Raw genomic sequence first — 17,027 nt, 5'->3', positions numbered from 1 at the left:
ATACCACTCAACGAATTTTTTAGCAGCAGCAGGAGAGCCCCCCCGGCGCTGGCGGCGTCCAATAATCGAGGAGTTTGAGCAGAGGCGCGCTAAATTTTACTACTACTTTATCTCTCTGCCCTGGCTGGTTTTGCCTGCCTGCCTGCCCTCAATTAGTCTGCGCTAATTTCTTCGCGATGCTAGCTTCGCAAGAGTGGGGGCAAGGCCTCTTATAAGCTTTGAGGGTGAGGGGGGGCGTACCTGTTCCTCTTCACTCTCTTCTTCTCCTGCATCAGCCTTCCCATCAATCTCCCTGACGATGAAGTCTGTTGAGGAGAAGCCGACCGTGACAAACACGTCGCTCGACTTGGCTCGACCAAACGGCGACGACATCGAGGCCGTCTCTTCCAAGGGCTCCTCCGCCCTGGCCGAGAAGACGGGACACGACGATGGTGGCGAAGTCGACGACGAAGCAAAGCGGAAGCTCGACGCGCTGCACCTCGACCCGGACCATGCCGAGCCAGCGACAAGGGAAGAACGACGGGCGACCCTGAGGAAGATCGACATGGTGATGATGCCCATGATGTGCCTCTCGGTCCTGCTCCAGTACCTCGACAAGAGTGAGTCGGTTACGTCAGAGCTGGTCAAGGTGACGTAGCTGATAGACGGAATTTTTAGGCTCTCTTAACTATGCCAACCTGCTTGGTATCCAAAAAGATCTCGGCCTTCATGGCCAGCAGTACAGCTGGCTCGGCAGCATCTGTGAGTCTCGTTATCAGTGACTTCTAGTCAAATAAGCCACTCACTTGCCGTATCAAAGTCTACATCGGCTACCTGGCTGCATCGCCCGTGCATGGTTTTTTCATGCAGAAGTTGCCCTTGACTCGCTACGTCGGCGTCTGCATCATCTTGTGGGGCACGACCCTCGCGCTGCACGCCACCTGCTTCAACTACGCCGGCCTTGTCGCCTGCCGCCTCTTTCTCGGCATCTTTGAGGCGGCCCTGACGCCTGCCTTTATCCTCATCACCGGCCGTTTCTACCGCTCCAAGGAGCAAGTCGCTCGCACCAGTATCTGGTTTATGCAAAACGGCACGGCGCAGATTCTCGGCGGCGCCATCTCGTACGGTGTGCAAACCCAGCGGCCCAGCAGTCTCAAGGTCTGGCAGCAGCTCTACGTCATCCTGGGCATCATCACCTTTTGCTATGGCATCGTCGTCTTCCTAGTCATGCCCGAGAAGCCAGAGACGACTCGTCTGTTGACTCCACGGCAGCGCATCGTCGCGCTGGAGCGGATCCGCGAAAACAAGACGGGTCTCCACGACCGGACGTTTAAGCGAGCGCAGCTCTACGAGGCTCTCCTCGACGTCCGCCTCTATCTCTTCTTCTTTGCCGTGGCGTCTTCCAACGTCTCCAACGGCGTCAGCTCCAACTTTAGCTCCGTCATCATCAAGGGCCTCGGCTTCGACAACAAAAAGGCCGCACTCGTCGGCATGTCGACGGGCCTGGCGGAGATTGTGGCCATCATTCTCGGCGTAATTGTGACGCGGTACTCGGGCACCCGCGTCATCCCGGGCGTCTTTTCCTTCATCGTCGCCATCGTCGGCGGGGCGATGCTCATTGGCGTCAATGACAAGATCACCAAGCTGGCCGGGTACAACCTCATCTTCTTTTTCCCCGTCGCGAGCCCGCTGCTGTACAGTTGGCTCAGCAGCGCCGTGGCCGGCACAACCAAAAAGATTGTCTTCAACGTCGTCCTGCAGCTCGGCTACTGCGCGGGTAATATTATTGGGCCTCAGACGGCGCTGCAGCGAGAGGCGCCCGAATTCACGACGGGCAAAATCACAATGCTCGTCATGTTTGTCATCTCGGCCTGCTGCCTCAGCGCAATCGGCCTCGTCCACCTGCTCTGGAACCGGGCGAGGGACGCGCGGGGTGAGGGCGCAGACGACCCCAAGCTCGCCGAGCTCGCCGACCACACCGACAAGGAGCTTCGGTCGTTCAGGTACCCGTACTAGTCTCGCATGTATACTACCGCATCGAAAATATCACGTCTCTCTCTCTCACTCTGTCCCTATTGTCCATGAGTATGTATATGTATTCCTGGGCATCAGCCCTCGAGCTCGGCCTGATTGCCCTTGAGCAGGGCCTCGTCGTCGTCATCGCTCTCCTCTTGCGCCGCTGCTGCCTCTTCCTCTTTCTTCTCCTTGTCCTGCTTCTTCTTAGCAGCCTCGTCATGCATCCGGTGCTGCTCGCCCACTTTGATGATGGACGACTGCGTAATGATGCCCCTTGGGTTGAGGTATTCAAAGTCCGGCCCGACGAAGACGTCGAGGTACTGCAGGAACTTGCTGTATCTGTTGGACAATAATCCTGATCATCAGCACGCCGAAGATTCTCGCGCTGGACACACTACCCACTCATGCTTCTCCTCCTCCTCCTTGTAGATTCGCTGGTAGATCCACTGCTCCTTGAACTTTTCCATCTCGTCGGCAAAGCGGGCGAACACGACATCGTCCTTCTTGACCAGCCCATCGCCGGGGCCAGCCTCCGATGACTGGTCATTTTGCCGCTTTAAATTGTCCAATAGCCGCTTGTTGTACATCTCAAAGATGGGCTGTTCGAGCAGCAGGCCCAGGCCAGGCGCCTTGGGCACGTGGATCCGTGCGGGGCCGTATGTCTCGGGAACGAGCGTGTCAGGAGCGGCTGTGCGGCCGATGAGGATGAGCAGACCGATCATCTTGCGCTGTCGTCCGCGAGTCAGCAAGAAGGAAAGAGTAAAGACTACGGAGCACATCATCTCACAATCTGATGAAGCATGAAGGACTGCCCGTGGAACTTGATCGAGACCCATTCGGTCTCGTTGATAATCTTTGGATCCGAGATGGTGAGCTTGAGCATGTGTCGCTGTGCGCTCCGATCCCGGAACGGCTTGCCAACGGTGAAATTGTGGAAGTTGTGCGAGCCGAGGTAGTGGGCAAAGATCTTTCGCACGCGCTCGAGCTGCTCTTGAGGCATTCGCCACGCCTTTTTCGCCGCCGTGTCCTCGGCAAACGTCTTGTCAGACCCTTGCTGCTGCCAAAAGGGGTGGTCGAGCAGCGAGCTCAGCAGCGCATTCTGCTCGTCGGACTGGGCCGAGGACGACGCCGACTTGCTCATCGTCTGCCACATGGCGCTGCCCGGCTTGGGTGGGAGGAAGACGTACGTCGGCAGCAGGTACTCGTACTGGCGCGAGTCGCAGCTAGTCCGGGCATTGAAGCTGTTCTGCACCCTCGTCAGGCCCCAGATGCGGATAAACGGCGGCAGGAGATCGTTGACGCGGCTGACGAGACCACCGGCCTCCACGCCAGTAGGCTCGAGGATGAGCTTGAGCGTGAGGAGGTTGCCCGCAGCATGCACGCCTCGGTCTGTCCGTGCTGCTCGCTGCAGCCCGACTTTGTTGGGGTTCACGGCATTGTCCTTGCTGACAGCACCGGCCTTGCAGAAGGCCTCGAAGATGTCGCCCTCGATTGTCTTGACGCCCGGGTTGATCTGCAAGCCAGAGTAGCCAATACCACAGTAGCCAAAGTAGACAGACACCTTGCGTTTCGGTAATCTGCCACCGTCCTCGCCATCCTCGGCCGCGTCTTCCCTCTGACCATCACCGCCGCCTCGCCTGTCCCGTCTGTCTCGGCCGCCACCGCCGGACTTGTTCCCGCCCTTGTGCGAATTGGGGCGGCCACCCTTGTTCTTCTCTGGGCTGCTCGTCTCTTCGATTCTGGCCTTTTTGGCCTGCCCTCCCTCTTCTTTTACCGCCGTTGTATCGGCAGCAGGCGCCGCGACTTTCTCCTCGCCTTCCTTCTCCTGCCGCTTCCCAAGCACGTTCGAGTCCGCCATTGCGCCTCCCTTGCAGATGACTCGGATCCTGGCCCACAGTGAGATGTTCGCCCGTCGACTCGACTCAAACGACGAACGTGCGACTAGCCGTCTAGCAAGCGTATGGGGCCTCCTGGAGGCGAACACAAAGCGGACAAACGTGGTCGTCTTGTTCGCTAGGGAGCTGAGCTTGAGCTTGGGCCTACTAGGTGAGGAAATGCAAGCCTTGGAAGTCGCGAAGATTGCAACCAAAAAAATGTCTCCCAAAACCCTCCTCTAGCTTTCGTCACGTGATATGGTCATTGCTCCCTCACCTAGGGCTATGGAGGAGAGCTAGCAAGCAGCTGTGGAACTATCCGGCAACTGCTTTCTCCTCATTGAGAAAGAGTGGGCGTCACTTTTTCTTTCTTAGAAAGGGCGCAAGAGATGTGTTGGAGGGAGCGGCTCTCGTGACTGAAAAATCGTGACAAAAGTTGGCACGCCGCGAAAGGCTAAATTTGCGTCTGTGCGCGCGCCCGATCATCTCGCTCCTGCCTTCCTTCCTTTCCTGAGCCCGACACAGGGAAGAGACTGGGTCCTTCTGATCTGTCTGGAGAGCATGTCGTGGCCACAGCCGCCGCTAGACCGGTCCATCGTGGGCTGGGATCCGCTCGACGAGATCTCTGTCAAGGTTGGCGAATGGATTGCTGAGCTCGGTCGCGATCGCGAGAACCTCGAGGTAGGTAGATGCCACTCCCGTCGCGACGCTGTCGGGACCACGTTAGCTGACGAGCGAGAGGCGTGTAGATCGAGGCAAAAGTCGGGCGCATTGTTGAGCGCGATGGCTCGAGGGTGCAGCTGCCCGTGATGAGCGAGACGATTGTGCAGATGCAGCCTGGCTGGAGGTTCGAGAGCACAATGTCAGAGGTGGGTTCGCTCCTTGTCCGTGATCGATGGTGGCAGAATGTACTGAAAATGGTGGCGACGAGCAGAGCCAGCACCGATCCATCAACAACTTTCTCAACCGGGCCGTCGAGGACCGGAAGCGGGGGATCAAGTACGAGCGCCAAAACGAAATCGACTACTTCTACAGGCAGGAGGGCGGCGCGAGCGTGCGTGTGACGAGGGATGCGGGCACCATGCAGGTCAAGGAAGGTGGCATCGTCATCAAGCGACGCATCGCCGATCTCAATGTCATCTGTCCGAATCATGACCTCGACTATCGGATTAGCATCAATGTCGAACAGCCTATGAGTGAGTCGGTCCATTGTTTTCAGGCCGTTTTGAAAAGCGTAATGCTCACATCACTGCCGAAAAAGGCGAGCTGCCCGTTGGAGAGCCAGATCGACACAGGGAGAAGAACCGGCTGCATTACACGCACCAGCGTCTCTGCATCGATCTGACGCAGGTCCACATGCCTGACAACGTGAGTGTTTTGAGCTTGGCTGAGGCCCGACTCTCACAGCTGACTTGACTGAATTGGGCATGCCAGCCCAAGCAACCATCCAACGAGCTCGAGCTCGAGTTCAGAGACGCCACGCAGCTGCTCCGAGACGCCCTCGAGTCTGGTCCAGCGGCGGCCAAGAACGAGTGGACGCCGTACTATGACCAGATCCTCATCATGCTCAACAACGTCCGCATCCTCATCCGGTGCGTCTCTGCAACAGCCCTCCAGCCTAGCCTAGCCTTTCCTCGCTGACCAGAGTCCACTCAAACAGCAATTCGGTGCATTAGAGAGGGCCCAGCTATGCCGCGTTGCTTGTGCGCCACAACCCACTACTGTAATACTACATGTTTTTCTCTTCTCTCTTCTCTCTCTCGGGGACGATGCAGTGTACGCGCAAGCGAGCGCGGCAGGGATGACCTCGTCTACCGCCTGCCTCCCCTTCTCAAAAGTCCAGCAATGAGGACGCCTCCAACGGCGGCTGCGCCACCCATGAGGGCCATGCCGATGTAGCCCTCCCGCGCCACACCCTTTTCGATGAGCGCATTGAGGCTCTGCGCCTGCTGGTTGTGCGGCTCCCGTTCCATCAGCAGAGCTGGTCGCTTTTTGTGTAAGCTGCCTTGGAAGAGAAGTGAAGAAAAGCAGGCCGGCTCACCATTGAAGCGCTTGGCCTCTTCGAAGTTGCCCATCTTGTAGTGGCCCAGCGAGAGGTAGTACAGGCACTCGCGCCTCCTCGGCGGATCGCTCCGGTAGATTTCTGCAATCATGCGCATACAGCAAGCGTCAGAACACACACTCTTCTGCTCTCTCTCACTGCCAAGCCAAAGGGAAAGAGCAAGGACACACACCAGTGAGGAGATCGACGCCCAGCGCCATGTCCTCGCGCCGCTTGCTCTTGACGAGGCCCCAGGCATAGTTGAACTTGGTCTGGGTGCTCGCGTGGCCCTGGTTCAGCTCGCGCTCGTACTGCCCACGCAGCACGTCGAGCTCCGACGCTGTGAGGGGCTGCTCGGCGTCGATGGCGTACGGCAGCGACATTGTCTTATAAGTCGAGGTGCAAGCAGTCGAAGTCGAAGTCGAAAGGCGTGGAGACCGACCTGCAAATGGGGTTCGTGGGACTGAGCGCCCTTTCGCTCCACACGTGGTCTGATTAGACTACGCGCGCCAACTTGGCGAGGGGGTAGCTAGGCTACTTTAGTGTTGGTTGGCTCGTTACAACACTAACCAACAGGACGACGATCATGGCGAGCTTCACACCCGACGCCAACTTTTCGCCACAGAGCAACCCAAAGGACTGGGCCTACCACCTCGGTGAGTGTGCCTCGCGCAAGCTTTTCCATGACATGCTGAGCTGACAAGCGGCGTCGGGCAGGGTGTATGCCGCAGGGAGCCCACGTCGTCTTCACAAAGGCCGGCCTCGTCGACTTTCTCAAGACGCACGGCATCGATGTGGGACCCAACTTTACCGAGCTGAGCAGAGTGCCCAAGTACGCGACCGTGGGCCGCTTTGACAAGGATCCCGCTTCGGTCGGTGCTGCTCCTGCGCCTGCTGCAGCTCCCGTGGCAGCCGCAGCTGCTGCCCCTGCTCCGGTCGCTGCCCCTGCTCCTGCCGTGGAGCCAGCACCGACACAGCAGCAGCAGGTGCTGACGCCCGACGGAGACGTCTTCCGGCCCACGCGTCGCGTGCGCGAGCCCGTCGGCGGCGGCTCCGCCCAGATCGGCGCCATCTTTGGCGGCGGCGACGACAACACCGACGAGGCGGCAAAGGAGAGTGCCCGGCGAAGAGGCCTCGTCCCTGCCCCTGCCCCTGCTCCTGCTCCCACTACCTTTCCTCAAGACCCAGCTCCGAGCCAGCCGGCTCCGGCAGCCGCCCCTGCGTTCAGTGCCGACGAGACGACGAACACCTTTAGGCCCACTAGGCGCGTGCGGTGAGTTGCGTCTAGTCACTGCCTTCATTTTGAGCCACTGACGCTCCTCTCAGTGAGCCCGGCGGAACGGGCGGTGTATCCAGCATCACACTCGGCTAGACTGCGCATCACAGGATGCACTTCTTTTCCCACACGATACCTCTGACAATCACAGACATCTTCCACGGGCGAATCGTGACGTGAATATTCATACATTTCAGCCCTGCCCCTGGCCCTGCCCCTGCCATATCACATTGCCCGTCTTTGTCTCTTCGACTTTTGAGAAGAAGTCGAGCGGCAGGAGACCGTCGGGTCCCTTGCCGGGCGAGAGGACTGCGCCGTTGCTGGCAATCGAAAAGGCATACCCGGCCTTGAGGGCGCCGACGACGTCGATGTGGATGATGATGGGTGACGAGGCCCGCATCCCTGAGCGAGGCGGTCTCTCTTCCAGTCAGCTAGATAGAATGGGGTGACGAGTCCACTACTCACCGCTGATGACGCCGTCGGAGCCTGGCCGGCCCTTTGCGAGGTGGATGTGGTTGCGCTTCATCTTCTTGAGGCCGCCCGACGACTGGATCTGCGCCCAGGCATCGCGCGTGGTGCCGTGCAGGACCTCGATGGCTGCTCCCTTGTCGCCGGGAGTGGCAGTCAAGAGATCCAAGTTGTCGAGAGTCAAGTCGACATGGTCCAGTGTCGTGACCTGGGAAAAGGCCGATTTCAATCAGACTTAGTCGCATGATGAGCCGTGAATCTAGACTCACCTCCTTGATCGAATGGCCCTGCACTGCTCTGATCAGCCAGGTCGCACCCTCCTGCTCCTGCGTGACCTCGAAGCGCTTCTTGTCGTTGGACTCGACGACGGCCAGCACGTCCTCTTGGCCCGGCGGGCTCTTTTTGTTCTTTTCCTCGGGCCGCATCTTGATGTTCCTGACCCTCGGCCTGGCTAGCACGGCCTCGAGCGGCAGGTAGCCATCGGGCCGCACCGTCAGCCCCTCCTTTTCGGCCCCGTGGCGGCAGATGTAGGCCAGCGCGCGGCTCAGCTGCACCTCTGGGCTCTGGCTCCGGGGATCTCGCGCATGCGGCTTCTTGTCCTTTTTCCCTTCGTCGCCCGCTCCCTTGCCACCGCCGCCGCCGCCGCCCTCTTTGCGCCGCCCATTTTGCTTCTGACTGCTGCCCTCAGCGGGCACTGCTGCGCTCGACTCCGAGCTGGACTGCTGCGGCGCGACGCTGCACTGCTCCTCGAGCCCCTTGGCCAGTTCCTTTTCTTCGCTCATGTTGTGTTCTTCTTCGTGCCTTCACTTTTCTTTTTTTGGTTGCACACACACTCTCTCTCTGTGTGCGTATGTTTTTTTTTTCGGCCGTCTTAGATTTTCTCCGGTCCTGGGTGTTTGTCCTGTCTCCCTGTGTGTAGTCGTGGGCACAGTACAAGATCGAGGGATAGTCAAAAGAAAGCCAGGCTAGCGGGGCTGCTGGTCCTTTGCACGCGCGCGATTTACTTTTTCTAAAAAGGCCTTTCCGCCCTGGCCGCTCGCTCGCTCGACAACGGCGACGAACACCTACCCATCGCTCGCTATAAATTGACACTGACACCAGGAGCGAGAACCGGGACAGCAATGGACGAAGGCGACAACTCGTCGCTGCTGACGCGGCTGCGTCTGGACCTGCGCGGCCGGCGCTTCACGATTGAGCGCGAGGTGCTCATGAATCTGCCCGAGAGCGTGCTCCTCTGTCTCTTTCCCAACGGCCTCGTCCTCAGCCGGCAGCCTGCGCTCGGAAAGAACGGCCATCTCGGCGGCGAGGGCGAGGATGGGCTCGGGGCAGAGGGCGACGAGGAGGATGAAGAAGAGGAGGAGGTCTACATGGTCGATGTGAGTTGGCAGCGTCGTATATCCCAGTCAGAGAACAACATGAGCTGACTGTGTGACCGATCCCAGTTCGACCCATCGTGCCTCTCCTACGTGCTCGACTTTTTCAAGCAGGCCCAGGACGACTTCTACGGCGTGTCGGGCCAGCCATCGCGGCGTGCGCTCGCCGCGGCCGCGCCCGCCAACCAGCAGCTGGTCGGCAACGAGTACAACGACGGGGGCGGCTTCGGGGGGCCCTCCGGCCCCTCGCTCCTCCTCTCCAAGCAGGCCATCATTGTGCTGCGCGAGGAGCTCGAGTACTTTAGCATCCCGCCTAAAAAAGCAGAGACGACCGACGAAAAGGGTGGCGCCACACCGGCGCTCCTGCGGCTCAAGCAGGCGTGCGGCCAGGCGCTCCTCGAGCGCAAGCAGATCTTCACCGCCCTGCAGCGCAACGTCAACAAGGAGAACAACATGGCCGAGCAGCATCTCATCGACATGCTCTGCATGAGCGGCTTTGACCGCGACGACACCTGGGGCTTCCGTGCCGTCGAGCCGAGCCGGTGCTGCATCACCAGCATCGCCCTCGTCCTCCTCAAGACGGGCATCGCCCTCTCGCCCGACGACGCCGCACGGTCCTCGGCCGCCACGGGCTCCTCGTCTGTCTCGTCCGACGATCACGAGCCCGAGCTGCAGGTGGACCAGCAGCAGCTGAGCACGGCGCAGAAGCTCCTCCTCTTTTGGCGGAAGCCCGCGCGCAAGTGCTGGTGGGACGGCGTCGATGTCGTGCTTCCCCTCGATGCGAGCGCAGGCGCAGGCGCAGCCGAGGCCGCACCACCGACGGCGGCGGCAGATGCAGAGGCCATGGCCACCGCCTCGGGAGGCGGCATGACCCAGGCAGAGGTCGACCTGCTCACCAGCGGCAAGGGCAGGCGCGTGCGCGTATGGGCGAGAAGAGTCTGGACACTCGAGCTCAGCCTCATCTAGATGCTGCCGCCGCCGACGACGACGACGACGACGACGACAATGCCTCCATGTCTCTCACAAGGATACCCACACTCATCTCCCACACCCATCTCTTCTTCCTTTCTCCTTCTGTCTCTCTCTTTCTCTCTTTGCCTCGACTCTTTTCTTTTCTCTCTCTGCGCATACACACCTACCATCCGTCTCACTGTCTCATGATACGCAAATACGCTCACTACGAACACTCACTCTCCCCACTCTCTCTTTCTCTCTCTGTGTCTCGCTTAATCTACAGAGCTCCACGAGTCTCAGTCTCGAAACAAATGCACAAAAATGTCCATCCATCATCCTTGAGCAAAAGGAGAAAAAAAGGGGCCCAGCAAGAGCATGTAAAAGTACAGACAGTAGGAAAGCAGCGCGCGCGGGGAAACGTCGTTCAATCCGAGACGACCCACTGGCGGAGGGCGCGCGAGGCGCCCCACCTGCTGTCGAGCATGACGACGATGAGCCACTGCTGCAGCGCGCGCCGGCGCTTCTCGAGGTGGTCGCTGGCGTACTTGTGCAGCAGGCCTGTCCGCTTCGGCGGCAGCGCGGGGGGCACCCTCTTTGATTTCGAAGAGGAAGGAGAAGCGCGGCTGCTGCTGCCGCTCCGGTCTCGTTCGCTGCCGGTGCACTCTGCCATGAGGGCTTGGCGCAGCCGGACAAAGTCCGAGAAGCGCCGGAGGATGCTCATTGTCGTGCCCTGGTTAAATCAGTCAGCTGGACAGGGACATGGACAGAGAAGGAAGAGGAGGGGGAATACGCACTGTGGTCGTGATGATTCTGACCTCGTAGCAGACGTAGCCGCGGGCCCTGTCGCCGACGACGCTGAAGCCGCCCAGCTTGACGTCCCTCGCAAACGGCCGAAGTGGGGCAGACGGCGAGGCCTCCTCGTCGATTGCGAGCTGGGACGAGGCCGAGAAGCTCGACCGGGACCGACTTCTTCGGCGGGTACCACTGGGCGAGCCTGACGAGGCGCCTCCCTGGCTTGAGGATGTCTTCAGTGAGGTGGCCGGGAGACTCGAAAGGGAGGCCCTCTCCGCGATGCTTTCTCCTTCCCCTTCCTGTTCGTGTTCGCCGTCGCTGTCCAGCGACGAGGAGAGCAGCGCACTCGTGGCCAGGTCCACCTGGCTCGAAGCCGTCGTGCCGCTGAGATTGCGACCGGAGATGGTCTCCTCCTCCAGCGAGGGTACCAGCGGCGTGGAGAAGAGGGCGGCGGCGCGCGTCAGGGCTGGTGCTGCCGCTTTGGCTTCGACGGGAAGCGAGTCTGCCGGGAGCCCTTCCGCCTCGCGCTGCCGCCGACGATTGCCATACAGCTTCACTGTTACCGCTGGGTCGTCGGACTGCTGTGCTGAGACAATGCTGCGTTCCGAGGGACGACTCGCGAGCGCAAACAGGGCCTTTGGGCGCGGCAAGGCCTTGGCAGATGCGGTCGGAGGAGAGGCGTCCGCCGCTGGCAATGAAGCATTTTCTGTCTCGGATGCCTCCTCCGTCTCTTCTTCCCGCTGCGCAGATGAAAGGCGCAGGTCCTGGTTCGAGTCTGGAAAGGATTCGAGGAAGAAGCTGGGCGGCCCTGCGTCGCCGCGCTTGAGGCCATGGGCACTCAAGTCGTAGCTGGCCGATTCCCTGCTGCCACTGCCAGCATCCTCGGCGAGGCGTGCACTGATATTGTCGCTGCTGCTCAGGCTCGCTGTTGACTCCGTATTGTGTGCATTTGTTGCTGTCGAATCGCCATCTATCACTCTACGCTTCATCATGGCCTTGTGGCTCTCGAGGAACGGCGAGTACCGCCGATCAAAGTCTGCACTGGCGGGCAGCGTGCTGACCTGAATGTGGGAACGGTGCTCATGGTGGTGTTGAGCTGAAGACTTGACAGAGGCAATCACTTGGCTAAGACCAGCCGAGGGCAGCGCGTCGTCCCCATCGTCGTCGCCGCCCAGCTCCTGCTCCAAGACGATTTGGCTCGAGGAGGCCAGTCTGCTGCTCTTCTTTCCCTCGGCCTTCTTTGCTGTATCGCCATCGTCGTCAAAGACGGGCGTCAAGCGCGCAGATGGAGAAACTGCAATGGCGTGGCCGAGGTCGAGCCTGTCCGGTCGCAGATCCCGCCGCTTGGCGCTTTCTGCTACTCCTGCAGAAGAAGAGGAAGCAGCGGCTGCGCCGTTCTGGCCCCGGTTGCCGCCCAGCTCGATGAGATCCGAAGTCGCCTGCGCAAGCTCTTCGGCCAGCGATGAAAAGCCTTCGAGAGCCGTCGCCATCTTCAAGGTGTCCTCGCTCCCGTTCTTGCTCCCGCCATCATCGCGTTCTCTTGTCACTCGTCGTCGGCGACCAGCCAGGGTAGTGTGGAGCTTTCCCTGCCTATTCCCTGAATTAGAGCTCTCTTTTTTCCCGTCACGCGAAGTCGATTTTCAAAAGACTGCAGCAGGTTAGCGGGCGCGCGCGCGCTCTTTTCCATCGTCGCGAGATTCAGCCACTTCTTGCCCAGCACACGCACCAATGGCATCGCGAGGCAGCAGCGGATCAGGAGCAGCAATTGGCGGCGGCGGCGGCGGCGGCGGACGCGGCGGGAGGAGGCAGCAGCCCCGTATCGCATCGGGCGCACGGGCGGCGCCGTATGCCGTGAGTGTGCGAGTGGGCGTGCATAGCGGAGCATCCTTATTCACCCTTTTCCCTTTGTTCGTCTTCGTCGCAATAGCGGCCCGAGTCGTCGGGCATGGCCTCACGCGACGCCTGGAAGGGAGATGAAGGTGAGTAATCCTGGCCCTATCACTTGCAAGGCCGTGCGCCTCACACAGCGCCTACCTACAGCGAGAGCACGCCAGGACGCGGCCAAGCAGTGGCCGCCCAATCAGATCAGCATCCTCGGCAGGAGCGGGCCCACCTGGGTCGTCGTCTCCAACCTGCTCAAGGGCACATCTGCAGACGACATTGCTGTGAGTCTCTGGAAATCCTCATCTGGTCTCTCCAATCGTATTGATTGTAGGATGTACAGGAAACATTCCGTGCATTTGGCGAGATCGAAGATATTGTCGTAAGTCTCCATCCTGCAGCCACGCGCACAAGAGCTAAGACCAGCCTGCTGCACAGCCGCGACCAGCTCCTTCCGAGAATCACCCCTCGGTCGCATACGAGGTGGCCTTTACGAAGCGTGCTGCCGCCGACGAGGCAATCCACAAGCTCGACAAGGCCCTCGCCGACGGACGTCTCCTCTCCGTTTCCCTGCGTCCGCGGGCAGAGGGCGCCATCGACTTTGATCGGCCCAGGACCAATCCAGCTGCTGCTACTACCGCTGCTGCTGCTGTCCCAGCGCCGGCTGCCCAGCGGAAACCAGACCTCTTTGCACAGCAGCCGCCAAGGGGCCCGCGCGCCCAGCAGCAGCAGCAGCAGCCCTCGCTCAACACGGGCAAGGAGCTCTTTGGCAAGGAGCTCTTTGCCGGCAACGGCAGCCGAAACGGCCATGGCGCCCCGTCATCCAATGCAAGGCGCCTCGCGGCCGCTCAGCAGGGTGCGCGAGTCGGGACGGCCGTCGGCAAGAGCGGGCCCAGAAAGGCGCCCGCGGGCACGGCGCCGAGCTTGCAGTCGCGCCTCATGACGGCGCAGGAGCTGCAAGCGCTGCAAAAGAGACAGGCCAAGGCTGCTGCTGCTGCATCCTCGTCCAAGGGCGGTGCAAAGGCAAAGGCAGAGAACCCACTGGCGAAGCGCATCGGCGGGCTGCCCTTGGCCATGAGGCTCAGCGAAGGCGCGCCCAAGTCGGACCAGCAGTGAGTCGCGCTCCTTCTTCTCGTCGCAAGCAGTGCGGCTCACTCTCCTTTACAGCGGCACCTCGTCTGCAGCAGCGGCAGCCGCCAAGAAGCGGAAGCGGCCTGTCAAAAAGACAAAGAAGACAGCCATGGACCTCGACTGAAAACTGAAAACTAAAAGGAATCCACCAAAGCTTCTTCCTGTGCATCTGTCCAGCACCCTCTGTATATGCGCACTTGCTCATTACTGCCCTTTCGCAAGAATGGCATCGGCATTTAGCCAGGTCCGTCACTTCATTCTCTAGCCTTATGGTTGCTAATGGAGTGCAAATTGAACAAAGAGCAATAAGTTGACGAGATGAAGCGTGCTGTCACCAAATGGTTCATCGGCCCTTTCTTTGGCCGTGCATGTGTAAGGTAGTCTATCGATCGACGGGCCGCACGCCCCGCCGGAGCTCGCGCACAAGCGTCAACGCCTCCCTCGCCGCCTCGTCCTCGCCCGTCTTCCAGATGCGCAGCGTCGTGCTGCGCGGCAGGCTGATTCCTGATCTTGCGAGCCGAGCAATCGCTTCGTTGTATGCTGCCTGGCTCGGTTCGCGCTGCTGCTGTTGATGCGGCTGCGGCTGCTGTCGAGCAGGTGGGGCCTGGGGCGGATACGAAGAGGCCGAAGCCGTCGATGACGGCGCCAGGGCGGCCCTTGGCGGCCTCGCTAGCCCGGCGCTGCCAGTCTGCATCGCCGTCGCTTGCCCCTGCTGTTGCGGCCCCTGCTGCTGGGGTTGCTGTACAACAGGCGCAAGGTTGCCCACGTCTCTAATCCAAATGCCACGGATCTGAGCGGGCCGCTGTCCGGCCAGCTGCGCATACACCTCGAGGTCCATCTCGCCGCTGTCGCCCACGAGGACAAAGGCCGACTGTGGGAAGTCGTCGAGGACGCGCTCGAGGTTCTGGCGCTTGCGCGTGCCCGCCGGCTGGAGGTAGGCCTGGAGCAGCGGCAGTGAGCCCGACTTGGACGGGTAGTGCTTCAGCGCCAGGTGGCCAGGCGGGAGCGACGACACGCTGAGGTAGGCCTTGATGATGCCATGCATCTCGGCGGGCGCATTGGTGATGAAATGCCACCCATCCACCCCGCCTGTGGCACCCTCGCGCTCCATGGCGGCATGCGCTTCCTTCCACGACGACGACATCTGCTCGAACCACGTCGAGACGCCGGGGATGGCCACCTCGTCAAACGGCCTCGCAAAAACGTTTCGCATCACCGCGCGCGAGCCAGCAAGGACCTCGGTGTGCTTGGAGGTGTCGTCAATGTCGCAGATGACGCGCACCGACGTCGGCTCGTCCCGGCCCAGCGTGATCGTCTGCCAGGGCGACTTGACCTTGCTCTCCTCTTCGGCGCCGCTCCCACTCGAGAGGGTCCCACGCACCTTGAAGCCGACGAGGCTGCTCGCCGATCGATTCGTGTCGAACTGGCACGCAGCCATGTAGTGGTCCAGCTTGTCGAATGGGATGGTGATGTACGACGAAAAGAGGCCGTGGGCGTCACTGTGCAGCCTCGTGGCCGCCATCAGCGGCTCCACTGCTTCGTCGCCCTCCCTCGGCTCGTGCCGGTGGTCGTCGATAGTCCACTGCGGGGCCTCCTTGTCGGAAGCATCGTCAAAGACGGGCACCACTTCGATCAAGACCTCCGTCCACGGTTGCCGATAGGTCCAGAAGGACTTGAGCCGATGCTCCAGCACCTCCCACAGCCCCTTGATCTCCTCGAGCGACCTGCCAGCCCAGAATTGAGATCCGCCGAGGAGGCCGACTTGCTCCTGTTCCTCTTGCTTTTGCAGTCTTTGTCTCATCTGCTGCTGCTGTTGTTGTTTCGGGTTTTCTGCCGCCGCTTCGGCTTCTTGCTGTGCCTTGTGATGATGCCTCCAACTCTCCGGCAATCGATCATCGTCGACAGGCAGCGCACCCACGCCCTGCAATACCTTGTCTACCGTCTTGTCCACATTTGCCACCTCCAATGCTCGCCTCGTCAGCGTCTCTGCCGTCCCTTCCTCGTCCTCCCACGCCTTTCCCCCCTCGATGCCACTGGGCACATCTGGAAAGAAGGTGGCGTCGTCGGTGTTGGCATTCAAGGGCGAGACAGGGGCGCTCTGGGACGAAGGAGTCGCAGGTGTCCATGGCGGGAGATTGCCCAGCCTCGGAGGTGTCGGCTGTTGACGAGGCAGCTTCGGAAGACCAGCAAGCTGAAGAGTGAATAATGTGAGACTGAGTCAGAGATCCTAAATGAGAGAAGAGACAGCTGTGTAACAACTCACCTGCCGAACCATCTGATTGAAGACGCGCTGCGTCGTGCCCGTCGAGGTGGGCCACACCTCGACAAAGCCGTCGATACGGATGCTAATGGCTTCCTTTTCCTTCACTGCGTACGTCGGCAGAAGGACCGGTCTAACATGACCGGGAGGGGGTAGTGGGTAGAGGTTGTGCTCGTGCATCCTGCCAGCAGGACCGAGGTGGGCAGTCGTATACGACCGTGTTTTGGCTCGAATGTCATGCAGGAGCGTCGCTGTCGATCTCCTCTGCGGCACTATTCTTCGCTTGTACGTCCTTTCCCCACCTGGGCCTTTCTCCTGCGCACCTCGAGTGCTATTGCTATCCGAGCTCCGTACACTGCTGGCCGTGCTGCTGCCGCTCGTCTCGCTCGAAAGGTTCGTCGATCCCAAATACTCAGACAGCGAAGAGAGCGAGGTGGATCGGTTCTTGATCGCCCTCGCTAGATTTGCGCTCGAGACCGACATCCTTGAAGAGGCGGAGATGGGTGACGACGATGACGAGGAACCTACATCGAGCGAGGAAGCATTGGTGGCCGTAGAAAGCCGTGGCAGCCGTCGCCGTGGCTCTGCACGACTCGCATTCTCATCCTGAGACTGATTGGAAGCCATCGCTGTGGAGAGCACATCAGCGCCAGAAGCAAGCGCACGGCGTGCCCTGTCTCTGATGTTGTAGCCGGTCAGCGACCGACGTTGGTCAGCCGCCTGGCCCGCCTCCCACGGCGACGACATCACCCCAGTCCGTACCACTTCGTAATCCCTTGAATACCTGTTCCACGATGTATGCGGGAAGACGGCGCTACAGCAGCGATAGGAAAGTAGCCGTTGTCCTAGCGGCTGTTTCATCGCATGGCCGTCATCCGCAGATGTTTGTGTCTTCCTCTCGTTCCTGATCGTGCGAGTGCCCCTCGTCTCGTTCAAAGCAGATGCGCAAAGTGAGTCCGTGCGCACCCAGCTTTTTCAGCTT

The 17,027-nt window shown here is 60.5% G+C and overlaps 10 protein-coding genes across 10 annotated transcripts; 5 read left to right on the top strand and 5 right to left on the bottom strand.

The window, feature by feature from the left end:
• Window positions 1-180: 180 nt before the first annotated feature.
• On the top strand, window positions 181-2,029 carry FA10DRAFT_244723 (MFS general substrate transporter). Its single transcript, XM_025519353.1, has 3 exons — window positions 181-599; window positions 658-741; window positions 800-2,029. The coding sequence occupies exons 1-3, from the start codon at window positions 299-301 to the stop codon at window positions 1,993-1,995; spliced, it is 1,581 nt and encodes a 526-aa protein (XP_025374972.1). The 5' UTR covers window positions 181-298; the 3' UTR covers window positions 1,996-2,029.
• Window positions 2,030-2,056: 27 nt separating this feature from the next.
• On the bottom strand, window positions 2,057-4,261 carry FA10DRAFT_269067 (pseudouridine synthase). Its single transcript, XM_025522600.1, has 3 exons — window positions 2,783-4,261; window positions 2,398-2,723; window positions 2,057-2,334 (listed from the first exon to the last, which is right to left on the bottom strand). The coding sequence occupies exons 1-3, from the start codon at window positions 3,851-3,853 to the stop codon at window positions 2,088-2,090; spliced, it is 1,644 nt and encodes a 547-aa protein (XP_025374971.1). The 5' UTR covers window positions 3,854-4,261; the 3' UTR covers window positions 2,057-2,087.
• Window positions 4,262-4,355: 94 nt separating this feature from the next.
• Window positions 4,356-5,617, top strand: FA10DRAFT_269066 (mRNA triphosphatase CET1). The gene is made up of 6 exons (XM_025522599.1): window positions 4,356-4,550; window positions 4,619-4,738; window positions 4,804-5,065; window positions 5,131-5,237; window positions 5,304-5,461; window positions 5,530-5,617. Exons 1-6 carry the CDS (start codon window positions 4,431-4,433, stop codon window positions 5,543-5,545), a joined length of 783 nt encoding a protein of 260 aa, XP_025374970.1. The 5' UTR covers window positions 4,356-4,430; the 3' UTR covers window positions 5,546-5,617.
• Window positions 5,521-6,293, bottom strand: FA10DRAFT_303867 (mitochondrial fission 1 protein; the record flags this gene model as incomplete). The annotated part of the gene is made up of 3 exons (XM_025525291.1): window positions 5,521-5,850; window positions 5,911-6,012; window positions 6,104-6,293. 3 exons carry the CDS (start codon window positions 6,291-6,293, stop codon window positions 5,681-5,683), a joined length of 462 nt encoding a protein of 153 aa, XP_025374969.1. The 3' UTR covers window positions 5,521-5,680.
• Window positions 6,294-6,495: 202 nt separating this feature from the next.
• Window positions 6,496-7,388, top strand: FA10DRAFT_269064 (hypothetical protein; the record flags this gene model as incomplete). The annotated part of the gene is made up of 3 exons (XM_025522598.1): window positions 6,496-6,566; window positions 6,628-7,183; window positions 7,237-7,388. Coding segments are annotated over 3 exons (673 nt in total), but the record flags the coding sequence as incomplete, so codon positions are not given.
• Window positions 7,345-8,568, bottom strand: FA10DRAFT_303865 (hypothetical protein). The gene is made up of 3 exons (XM_025525290.1): window positions 7,924-8,568; window positions 7,652-7,862; window positions 7,345-7,588 (listed from the first exon to the last, which is right to left on the bottom strand). Exons 1-3 carry the CDS (start codon window positions 8,434-8,436, stop codon window positions 7,380-7,382), a joined length of 933 nt encoding a protein of 310 aa, XP_025374967.1. The 5' UTR covers window positions 8,437-8,568; the 3' UTR covers window positions 7,345-7,379.
• Window positions 8,569-8,652: 84 nt separating this feature from the next.
• Window positions 8,653-10,325, top strand: FA10DRAFT_269062 (hypothetical protein). The gene is made up of 2 exons (XM_025522597.1): window positions 8,653-9,030; window positions 9,097-10,325. The coding sequence occupies exons 1-2, from the start codon at window positions 8,776-8,778 to the stop codon at window positions 9,991-9,993; spliced, it is 1,152 nt and encodes a 383-aa protein (XP_025374966.1). The 5' UTR covers window positions 8,653-8,775; the 3' UTR covers window positions 9,994-10,325.
• FA10DRAFT_269061 (hypothetical protein) lies at window positions 10,306-12,322 on the bottom strand. Its single transcript, XM_025522596.1, has 2 exons — window positions 10,776-12,322; window positions 10,306-10,711 (listed from the first exon to the last, which is right to left on the bottom strand). Exons 1-2 carry the CDS (start codon window positions 12,261-12,263, stop codon window positions 10,406-10,408), a joined length of 1,794 nt encoding a protein of 597 aa, XP_025374965.1. The 5' UTR covers window positions 12,264-12,322; the 3' UTR covers window positions 10,306-10,405.
• Window positions 12,323-12,474: 152 nt separating this feature from the next.
• On the top strand, window positions 12,475-14,094 carry FA10DRAFT_269060 (hypothetical protein). Its single transcript, XM_025522595.1, has 6 exons — window positions 12,475-12,624; window positions 12,701-12,752; window positions 12,814-12,938; window positions 12,998-13,036; window positions 13,093-13,766; window positions 13,822-14,094. The coding sequence occupies exons 1-6, from the start codon at window positions 12,502-12,504 to the stop codon at window positions 13,907-13,909; spliced, it is 1,101 nt and encodes a 366-aa protein (XP_025374964.1). The 5' UTR covers window positions 12,475-12,501; the 3' UTR covers window positions 13,910-14,094.
• On the bottom strand, window positions 14,015-16,976 carry FA10DRAFT_269059 (hypothetical protein). The gene is made up of 2 exons (XM_025522594.1): window positions 16,049-16,976; window positions 14,015-15,976 (listed from the first exon to the last, which is right to left on the bottom strand). Exons 1-2 carry the CDS (start codon window positions 16,790-16,792, stop codon window positions 14,168-14,170), a joined length of 2,553 nt encoding a protein of 850 aa, XP_025374963.1. The 5' UTR covers window positions 16,793-16,976; the 3' UTR covers window positions 14,015-14,167.
• Between the last annotated feature and the right edge of the window lie 51 nt (window positions 16,977-17,027).

This window comes from Acaromyces ingoldii (assembly GCF_003144295.1).
Source record: "Acaromyces ingoldii strain MCA 4198 unplaced genomic scaffold FA10scaffold_6, whole genome shotgun sequence".
In the NCBI taxonomy this organism is placed as follows: Eukaryota; Fungi; Basidiomycota; class Exobasidiomycetes; order Exobasidiales; family Cryptobasidiaceae; genus Acaromyces; species Acaromyces ingoldii.
Note: the sequence above shows the minus strand (reverse complement) of the source record. Positions and strands in the feature narration are given on the sequence as shown.